Raw genomic sequence first — 11,509 nt, 5'->3', positions numbered from 1 at the left:
CAGGCGCAATGATAACGCTGTAATCAAGGTCACAAACAGAAGAGGAGATGAGTTCAAGGTCAACCTCAAAAAGAGAGCCCTTAAAATATTCAGAAGCAAGCTACTACTTGAATTTCTGCTCTGAATATAATAGTAGTCATAATATAAAATCCAATTCTGATTTTGTATTCGGATTTGCTGTTTAATTCTGTTAAAAAATTATTGCAAATACCATTTGTAATTTTCCAGCCTGTCAAATCATCAGTTTACATTCTCAATGTCTGACTGTCATAAAATTTAATCAGACAAAACTAAATAGAAGTAATATACATTAAACATTTACATGTGAGATTTAAGCTCAAGTTGATTCTGGTCACATCATACATCATCATCTTTTTGTTTACATTCATTCGTATTGTTTATTTTTTGTATTATTTCCAATCCATCTCACATAAGCTCAAAATCAATACTTTCCACCTCTCAGATCACTGAGATCAAAATATTTGATGAAAACCTCTGTAGCAAGAGACCTCCAGCCCTCGCAGTACGCATTAAATATCATAGTGTCTTTTCTACAAGTCTCTTAGATCAGTAATTGTGGAAATCACTCAGAAAGATGCAGCAAGGCAAAATTGCAGTGTAATTTCCAAAATAATGCCATGCTATCAAACCTTTGTGTCTGTGGTCCATTTACAGAGTGATTTTAAAACAAGCTTGATCTGTGAGACAGATCCAGCCATCTGGAGAGGGGGAAGCATCTGCTTTCATCCGTGCAATATATTCATAATTTAATTCAGTAATGATCTAGTTTGCTACTTCCTGATCTGAAGAGATTCAAGATTTTAGTCACATACGAACATAAAACAGTGAATATTTATTCAGCTAGATCCAGATTCAAGTAACAAGGTCAGATGTCATGTAGGCAAATTGGTTGTAATTAATGTGGAATGAATTTGCAATTACTGGCTGCTTTTTATTTGAGGTTTAAATAAGCACTGTACATGAAAATCAACATGTATGTTGCTATATAAATTGGCATAAAAATTGAAGTCAGAGGGCACAGCCTCTTAAAAAAAAAAAATTAATATAAAATATTAATGGTTCATGTCAACTGTCCTGCAATAACTTTTACCGTCTGGTAATATTCAAAATACATCAATCCCTATAAACTGACAAAGAGGCAAAACTGATCTTTTATTGTGATTTGAAAAAATGGCAGAGACGTAGAGTACTAAATGGACAAAATGAACATAAATAACATACTTAAATAACAATAAGCAAATGTTTTAAAAATTAGATTGCAATGGTCGACAAATGTGTTTCTATACATCAAGGATTCCCAGGCTTTATTCTGAACCCCCTAATTATTTACTTGAAGATATGTTTTGTGACCCTTTCAAAATTACCTGCAAAATTAAAATTTCGCATTTTACAACACGTTCACTTGTATAATTAACATGTATTTATTGTTATTATTTATTATTATTATTATATATTTTTTAAATTAATTTTATTAATTTAGTATTAGCATTTCTATCACAAATGTCAAAAAAAAAAAAAACCCTAGGGGTTCACAAACCTCAAAGATTAACCATGTATTATGACCTTACTAAAAGTGAAGGTTGAAATGTACTGAAATTTTCATTTGACTTTTAAAAAATATGAAAATGTAAACATCGATGTAATTTTCAGTGTTTATATGTCATTTACAATGCCTTCTTGTGGTGCAACTCTCTCCTGTCCTGTCAGATCGTGTCACATCAGATAATTATTCGTCGTCTTCCTGATTGGTCAGCTGGCTCACTCTGGCTGAGGTAAGTAGGAATGCCACGGCAGTACAGAGTTCTCCAACAAAAGAAACAGAGGCCAGAACCAGAGACCAGCCAAAGTAAATCTCTATGTCCTCCAGGGTTTTGTGGCCAGAGATATTCACAGCCTCTTTGAATGCGGCTGCAGAGTACGCCATGTAGACGCAGATTCCAGCCAATGAGAGCACAGCTGTAAGGAACAGAGTAGGAAGACGCCATTAAGGATATAGTGCTTAAAAAAGGCCCAAAAAACTCATAAAAAGTGTCTAGTGTCTAAATGTTTCTGATGGTTTAAAAAGCATTGCAAGTTTAGCATTTTTGACATTACTATTCCTCTAAAATGTGTAGGTTTGTCTATAGTCAGGCAGTGGAATTTATCTGTCGTTGGAAACATATTTTGTAAATGAACCACCACCTTCTGTTCCGCAATCTATGGAGCAAATGATAGTCTAACACAGCTCTGCACAATAGGGGTCATTGTACCTGAAAGCAAGTCATTGATGCTGGTGCTCTTTTTACTTTTAAAAGCCCATGACTTTTGAGAACCCTCATCACCATCAGAGCCCATCAGTTTCTGCTGGTAATTTAAAGAAGAGGCTGATGAATAATCTCATTTATTGGTTGTGATCTGTAATCTGATGACATTTAGGGGCATCGCTGTTTTACAATGATTGCATGTTTTGATGTTCAGAGTCCATGTTGGGTTTAGTTGTCGCCATGGCGTCTGCAATGCAACACAATTTCTTTTTACTGTCATACTGAGCCAGTCTTGAAAGAGAAAGGCTTTTATCCTGAGAGGGATTTCTAGTGAACCTGTATTTTCTCACAAATTATGTGGGTAGGTATTTCATTCTATATTAGAGTAGCGCCAGTTAAATGGGTCCAAACTTAAATGTATTCCATTGTCAGTGCTCCCAAGACCCCTTTTTAAAGTTCTATCATACAGAGGGCAGTAAAAAGAGCAAGAAGTTGGCCTGTACAAATGACTCCTAAAAACTGGACTAACAAACACCAGCAATTTAAAGTGCCCCTATTATGCTTTTTCAGATATTACCTCTCATGCAGTGTGTAATATACATAGCTGTTTGTGAATGTAAAAGGTCTGCAAAGTTTTAAAGATCGAAGTGCATGATAAATTAAGTTATTGTCTCCCAAAAGAAAGAACCGATTCTGAACTGCTGAAACGAGTCGTCAGTAATTCCAGTCTCACTTCCATAACATTCATGTTCATGTAACAATGTAACAAATTTGCAATACCCAATGGTCTTCATTGACTGCCCACGAACAACATCTACTTTGACCCACCCTCATACACTATAGCTGGTTCATGTGTAGATTTTGAGAAGACGCTGTTTTCTGCAATGCAAAAGCAAATTCTTTTTGTATACACTTTCAAAGGATGAGGATGTGAAGAGTGAGTGGTTAAAATTACCACAGCGATACAACAGAAGTATAAACTTTTGATGATTTCTCAAATCTCTGCGAGGTCAACGTGGGATTTGCAAAACACCATTAAAGATGGGACAGTACCCACTTTATTTGGACCAACTTGCTCCTCAGAATGACAACCTATAAGATTAATTATTGATGTATATATTTTAGAGTTGTCAAAAGTACCAATCAGTACTAAAATTTTAAAAATGTGTCTCTTTAAGCGCTGTAGAGTGGATTCGTAATCACCTCTGATTGGCCATTGTGTTCATGCACTCACCGGATATGTCTGTGATTGGCTACAATGTTCAACACAAGGGAGCGTTTGAAAGCACATGGAAGTGTTCGAATTTGAAAGCGTTTTGAAAGAGGAAGCGTTTGAAAGCAGGTGTCTATCAGCGGACTGGTCCACGATAGATGCATGCTTTTAAACACTCCTGTGTCTATCTGTGTAAGCGCTCGGTGAAGAGTGTCATTGATGACTATTTACAGCGTTTTTAAAGCGTTGATCATTGAAGCCAATCACAGACATATCCGATGAGCCATGAACACAATGGCCAATCAGAGGTGTTTACGAATCCTCTCAACAGCGCTCAAAGCATCACATTTTTTTTAAATTTCAGTACCGACGTGGTACCGAAGTCGGTACATTTGACAACTCGAATACATTTTCTACTGGGTGTTCAAAATACATAGTCTTTTGTTTTATATTGTGTAGGTCTTCAGCTAACCGGCTAACTCATGTTGTTACTGTCTTAGTGAAATAGTTCTGCTAATCAGCTGTGGCGCACATTACCTAAAATTGTGTCCATTAATGCAGATTGTCTGTCGTTCTTACAACTCTGAGTAATGATAAAGGATGGAGCAAGATTTGGTTTACGAACTGTAATGTAACATCAGTCATTCACATTAATGCTCGAGCTAATGTATGCACTGTTGATACAGTTGATACAGTTCCCACATGTTCGCAATAAATTAGAAATATACACATCAGTTTGTGGATGGGCATACACTTGTGAATGCTGATGCAGAGGAATTACAGTTGCAACATCTCATAATGTATGACAAAACTGTGTGAAAACATTTTTTTGGGTATGATGTGACAAGCTTTGCACATCTGCATTTGTAAATGTTCTGCCATTTTTCTCCTCAGATCCTCTCAAGCTTTGTCAGGTTGGATGGGGACCATCGGTGGACAGACATTTTCAGGTTTCTCCAGAGAAGTTTGATTGGGTTCAAGCCTAGACTCTGGCTGAGCCACTCAAGGACATTCACAGAGTTGTCCATATGCTACTCTTGCATTGTCTTGGCTGTGCGCTTAGAGTCATTATCCTGTTGGAAAGTGAACCTTCTGCCCACTCTGAGGCTCTGAATGCTCCAGACTAGGTTTTTATTAAGGCTAACTCTATATTTTGCTGCGTTGAGCTTTTCTTCTACTCTGATGAGTCCCCCAGTCGCTACCGATAATGCTGCCACCATCATACTTTACTGTTGGGATGGTGTTGTGCAGGTGATGAGCAGTGCCTGGTTTCCTCCATACATGATGCTTGGAACTGAGGTTCATCAGACCAGAGAATCTTGTTTCTCAATCTGAGAGAGTCCTTTAGGTGATTCCAGGTGGGTTTTCATGTGTCTTCACCGAGGAAAGGCTTGAGTGTTGCCTTTCCAAATCATACCCATTCAATTAAATTTGCACAGGTTGACTCCATTCAAAGTGTAGTAACATCTACAGTACAACCGCAATTGGAATGCTCCTGAGCTAAATTTCAAGTGTCCCAGAAAAGGGTACAAATACTTATTTACATTTATTCATTTTGCAGACGCTTTTTTCCAAAGCGACTTACAAGTGAGGAATACAAAAAGCGAATTATCGTGAAGAGGCAAATAGATACAAGAAGTGCTCACAATTACAAGTTTCAGACATTGCTTCGAGTACCATAAGCTAGAATAGGGAGGGCATAGAGCATTGAAGGTTTTTTTTTTTTTTTGTGCTCACGAAAGAGTTGAGTTTTCAGCTGTTTTTGAAAATTTCCAGGGATTCTGCATTCCGGATGAAGGTGGGGAGATCATTCCACCAGCAAGGAACAGTGAATAAAAAAATGTTCTGGAGAGTGATTTTGTGCCTCTCTGTGCTGGCACCACAAGCCTTCGCTCATTTAGTGATGGCAGGCTTCTGGTAGGGATGTAGACTCATAAGAATGAGTGGAAGTAGGAGGGTGCTGAGCCTGTGGTAGATCTGTAAGCAAGCGTCAATGCCTTGAACTTGATGCGAGCAGCAAGTGGTAGCCAGTGCAGAGAGATGAAGAGAGGTGTGACATGGGCCCTTTTGGGCTTGTAAAAAACAAGATGTGCTACAGCGTTCTGAATCATTTGCAGGGGTTTGATTGCGCATGATGGCAGTCCAGCCAGAAGAGCATTGCAGTAATCAAGCCTAGACATGACTTATGCAATGTATTTCTTTTTTTTTTAATAAATGTGCAAAGTTGTCACACATCTGTTTTTTGCTTTGACATTATGGTGTATGGAGTGTAGATTAATGTGAGAATTTTTTTTTTTTTAAAGTAGCTTAACAAGGCAGCAACACAACAAAATGTGAAAAAATGAAGAGGTTTGAATACTTTCGCAAGCCACTGTATGTGTTTGTGTGTGTATATATTACACACAATTTAAGTATGTTTATGTTTGGTATTTTTGCATTTTCAGAATACATAAAATACTTTGTGCCAGTCTTTATTAAGCTGTCGATTTCCTCTATCAACTACTGTAGTTCAGGCCCCCCAACTATTACGTACACAAGCTGCAGATGTCAGAGAAAATTGCTCCATCTATAACTGGGAAGAGAATTTTCTTCATTCCTGCAAGAAAATATGCTGTAGGGTTGGGACTTGATTCCAAAAAGAAATTATTTGTGTCAGGGTTATGTCTCGTTTACTCTGTGTTTGTGTTTTCTTGAGTTGGACTTCGAGTTGGTTTTCACTGTTTCTAGGTAAGTTTCCATTGTTCATTGGTTCCCATGGTTTTTCATTAATTGATTGACTTTTATCACCTGTATCTCATTTCTTTGATTAGTTTGCTTGTGCATTTAAACCCTGGCTGCATCCGAAAACTGAAAAACGCTGCCTTCGAAGGACGCATTCCAAGGTAGGAAGGCATCAAGGTACATCTGAATCCAATGTTAGCTTCACTTCCTGTCTCATGTGATACCTTCATCTGATTGATTTTTGAAGGCAGCATAGATGTATCCTTCACTGCCTTTGATATCCCACAATCCTGTGCTTTCCATTCTATGACAGTGGAGCTAAAAAAAAAAAAAAAAAAGATGTTATCTGAAAGTTGTTTGTTGGTCAGTTTGTGTGTAAATGTACATTTTTGACCATTGTTTTCCACTTTTGGTGTAATTTCTAGCTAAAAATGACTATTGTAGTACTTAGTTATCACCAAAGCTCGCTCTATTTTGCTGTAGATCATTAAACTGTTATGCTGGCTCAGAAGTCTGTCCGAAATCAGTTTCGTGAGGTACCTTTGTGCGCCAACACTGCCTGCAAAGTCATTGCCTGATGGGGATCCTTCTTTGTTAGCCAGTCCAGCCAGACTGCTGAGAGTTTGCCAGAGCCCACTGCAGACATGGAGCCTAAGCCATTGTCAATGCCAGAGCTGATGCCTGAGCAAAAGATCGTCCCAGAAAAAACTCAGACCAGGTGACCAGGGACCAACATCGTTAGTCCCTGAAGGCATTCACTGTGGAGTACGAAGGAATGAAGTGGAGCCCCGTCTGTACTTCAGAGGCAGTGGTAATAACTCCAGGAATAATTATGAGCAGTAAGGAGTGTGAAGAGAGCACCATGCCTGCACAGAGATTGTTTCATCATCCAGCAACATATCACTGATGTCTCTGATGTTCTCGCCCTGCCTCCCACTCCCACCTCCTCTGCCTGTTCCACGTCGGCCAGAGAGGCTGTTCCTGAATTATCCGCTTTTTCCATGTCGGTTAAGGAGGCCATTCCTGAATTATATGCCCGTCTAGTATCGGCCAGGAAGGCCGTTTTGTAGCCATCTGCCTGCCTGCACCCAGCATTGTGGATCCGCTTTGGGCTTAAAGTTAGGCAGCTCAGCCCCGTATTGTCGACCCTCTAGCTCTGCCTAGCACCTCCAAGCCCGTGACTCGACCTCAGCCCGTCAACCAGTTGGCTCCACCTTGGCTCCTCACTCCCTTGGCTCCACCTGGGACCGTCATCTCTACAGTTCCACTGTCCCTCTGGCTTCGCCTTGGTCAGCCGTCACTCTTGACTTCACCATGTACTTACGGGCCTTCGTTGTTGACTCGTCCCTCCACCGCTTTGGCTCTGTCGGGCTCTGCCTTCACTCCAGCTCCACCTCAGTCCTTTGTCACACCGGTTCCGCCTCAGTCCTCTGGCACCCTGGCTTCGCCTTGGTCGCTCATTCCCGCGGCTCCGCCATGGTCTCCAGGACCTTCAGTGTCGCCCGGTCTCATCAGCTCTTCAGGGTCTTCACCACCATCAGCTCTGCCTTAGTCAGTCGTCCCCGTGGTTTGCCTGGCAAAACTCCAACCTTGGGTCCTCCCTCCCTTGCCGTAGGCCTGCATCCTGGTTCTTCTGCTGGGGGTTATTTCCTGGCTCCTTCCACAGTCATCTTCACCCTATCTCCTTTCTCCTCCAGGAGACTGCTCAACCCTGCATCCTCCTCTGAAGCCATACTATTTAGAACGTCCTTTTTAAGTGGTCATTAAGTAATTACTTATTCATAATAAGTGAATGCAACTCGAGAGAATGCCATTTTCAGATGTTTGTGTTTGCTTGAGATGGACTTTGAGTTGAGTTTTCACTGTTTCTAGATCAGTTTCCTTTGTCTGAGTTTCCATGTTTTTTTGGGTTTTTTTGTCTCATTTCATTTAAGCCCTGCATTTGTTCTGTTTAGTGTCTGATCTTGTCTGTGTCTACTGGTTGTTCTGCTCGTGTTTTGATACATTTAGTATCCTTAGTGTTTAGTTTCTTTGAGTTTGTATTTTAATTAACTGCTGCGTTTATATCCTGCTAATCTCATTCCTTGCTGCAAACAAGTGTAACAATTTGAAAAAGTCGATTGCACTCCAGGGGCTACGTCCAAGCCTTGTGATAAATATTTACACCTGTTGCACTGTCTAAATTATGACTTGGCACAGCTTAGTCCAGCATCCACACTGACACATTCTACCACAGTAACAGTTGAGATGCCATTCATAGTGCTATGCTTATAAATTAAATGGCGACAACAAATAGATAAATAAAAATGACTGCTGAGCCGAAAAAAGAAAATTAAATTACAGAGATTGTGAAACAACAATCATACAGGGATCTGTTACCTGTTGCAACTGCGGTGATAATTTGTCAATATTCAATTCTGCTCTGAAACGAGGCAGTGAGGGAAAGAAGTACAGTGTGTTCAATGGATTGGACAGTTGTTTAACAATGCCAACTGTTTAGCTAATGAAGAAACAAAACAGAAACAAAACAACTTTCAGTAGACAAAAATCCCATGAAATAATTTTGAAAGTTGTTTTTAAAATTACATGTGATCTAGGACTTTTACATGCCAAGTATATACATCACAGTCTTGTTTTCATCAGCATAAAATGCAATATGGTGTAGACTATATCCTGACTATGATATATATTAGAAGCGTCTTTTTATCGTTTTTATTTTCACCATGGAAACGAGTCAAGACTTTTCAATTTACACTATAGGCATAAGATTTAGTCTCAAGATTTATGCTACGCCTAGTGCAAAAATATTATATTATGCATACTGTATGACGCATTTCACATCAAGATTATTATACTGTGTTATATATTTGTATTGTCTTGCTTAAAATTATATTCTTTATCTGATTTGTTATTTTTTTATTATAATATATTGGGTTTTTTTGTAAAAAAATTTAGCAGTAGGCTTATGGAATAAAATTATGTCTTCATGAGCAATGAATTACATATTTTAAAATTTGTTTTATAATTTTCACAATTCAACTTTTCGTTGTCAATTCAAGTTTCAGTAGGCTATTTGTAGTGACACTACTGGCCAACATTACTGACAACAGTCCCTAGTAATCACACATGATCTCTGACACACACCACTCTTGTTTTTAAAAAATACTAGTTTGAAATTGATTCTTGGAATTGATGGAATTGAACCTGGAATCAACATTTCTGGAGTAAGATGAGGTGAGGGTGTGATGGTTGTTTCTACTTTTTGCAAAAAGAACAATAATTAATTACAACTGTTTACTTTCCATTCAAATATTTAGTTAGCTAGGATACTCCTTGCCAGTCAATACAATGCATCTTAACAGTGAGGAAACCAAGCTATTCTGCAGCCATGCTGCTAGAAGCTAGTCTAACTATGACTAGCGAGTTCAAAAGCTATCTTTAAAAAAAAAAAAAAAAAAACGTTTGTAATTTCTTATTTCCTACTGGTGAGGTAGGTGAATGGAAAAAAAATGTTTCTAAGCATCTGTAAAATGTTCTTTGCATTCAGAATTGTGTATTTTAAGACACAAAATACTGTGTGTGTGTGTGTATTTAAGCTTATCTCTCAAACTCCAGTGCCCCAAACCAACTGTTAATAGTATTTTTTCGATCTGTTTTTCCCACAATATGAAGTGTATTCATTACTATCAAAACAGTTTGATGCTCCAGTTCTGTCAAGCGTGACTTGGGTAGAATTAATATTCATGTCATACTTGGCTCAGTCAGAGGTGAAAACGAAGGTGGTACTCACCGCTGAACAGAAGCAGCACTCCAGTCAGGAGGAGCAGCAGGTAGGCTCGTGCCAACATACTGATGAAGCCCAGCATTCCTCCAACAAATAGCACAATCACGCTGAGAGGCAGCAGGACGATGAATGTTCCATGCATGTCTGGAGAGAGAGGAGATCTGGATGTGTCAATTCAAGCCAATTCATACAGATTTTTTTTTTTTTTTTTTTTCACTTGTGGGTCTGATCTATGTCATGCTTATTGGACTAATTTGGAAATATTTATTTCCAGGGTAGGCACAGCAATACAATTGTGTTAAGTTGGAATTTTCCCAATTATGTTTTTTTTTAATTTATCTGTCTACTTTTGTGAAAACATTTGTGCTCTTGAAAATGTTTTCTTTATTCATTCTGAATGGAAATCAATAAGGCTAATCAGGATAATTGCGAAGAGCTTTATAATGATGTTTGTTCTCCATTGTGTTGATCATGATGAGAGACATTGTATGAAGTTGCAGTTTGTGCCACAATTTCCCTAGATGCATTTAGCACTGGCACATTTTATAACATTTTGACAGTTGGATAGCAGACTATTTAAAAATACAAAGTCCAATATCAATGTATTCATGCAGAATAAGATCGGCCCAGTCCTGGTAATAAAAATGAGTCTATCATCATTAAAGGAAACTGATGGGAGCCAGCCTAGGAGACGCAGGTGAGTAAATGTGAAAAGCTATTTGGCTTTCTTTGTGTAGGCTGGGGTTGTCAAAGCTCAGCTCTTGAGACTCTGTAAGTACTGTACTATTCCCTTTGAAATTATCCTACTTCTTTATGTCAAACACAACTGAGTAGCTGACATTCCACGCCTTCCACTTGTGATTTCATATAAACGTACCACTTAAATATCTGAACAGGATCTTGGCTACAAAACATTGACAAAAATGCACATGTGGACAATTAACATGTTGTAAATGAGACGTGTACAGTTTTTTTAAATTAAAGATACATACATTTGTTTATGTATGTATCTAAAACAAATCTTACTTTAAGGCACTGAACTGATCAAGTGACAGTATAGACATTTACAATGTTACAAAATATTTATATATCACATAAATGCTGTTCTTTTGAGCTTTCTGTCTCTTTAAAGAATCCTGAAAAAAAAGTCAAGCAGCACAACTGTTTTCTACGATGATAAGAAATGTTTCTTGATCGTCAAATCATTATGTTAGAATGATTTCTGAAGGATCATGTGAGACTGAAGACTGGAGTAATGATGCTAAAAAATTCAGCTTTCTATTCAAATAGAAAACATTATATTAAGTTGTAGTAAAATATCACAATATTACTGTTTTTACTGTATTTCTAATTAAATACAGGTGAGCATAAAAAGCTTTCAAAAAGACACACACACACAAACCCCCTCCCGCATCGCGCTGTTCCTGTCTAAATGTAACGTCGAAACATCCCACCGCTGTATGGCCAGATGATATGAAAACTATGTTTCTCGGCTGGATAAAGCAAACCAGCTTCTTGCTATGAAAG

The 11,509-nt window shown here is 38.4% G+C and overlaps 1 protein-coding gene across 1 annotated transcript in view; it reads right to left on the bottom strand.

Annotated features, from left to right (window-relative positions):
• Window positions 1–938: 938 nt before the first annotated feature.
• Window positions 939–11,509, bottom strand: part of LOC127508554 (transmembrane protein 114) — a 17,168-nt gene continuing 6,597 nt past the window's right edge. Inside the window, exons 3-4 of the mRNA XM_051886629.1 lie at window positions 9,989–10,126; window positions 939–1,977 (exon numbers count right to left, since the gene is read on the bottom strand). Of these exons, the coding sequence (XP_051742589.1) occupies window positions 1,748–1,977; window positions 9,989–10,126 (368 nt within the window). The 3' untranslated portion in view covers window positions 939–1,747. The remainder of the gene's footprint in view (window positions 1,978–9,988; window positions 10,127–11,509) is intronic.

The sequence above is a fragment of the Ctenopharyngodon idella genome, chromosome 3 (genome assembly GCF_019924925.1).
Source record: "Ctenopharyngodon idella isolate HZGC_01 chromosome 3, HZGC01, whole genome shotgun sequence".
Lineage (NCBI taxonomy): Eukaryota > Metazoa > Chordata > Actinopteri > Cypriniformes > Xenocyprididae > Ctenopharyngodon > Ctenopharyngodon idella.
This window is presented reverse-complemented; position numbering and strand designations above follow the sequence as displayed.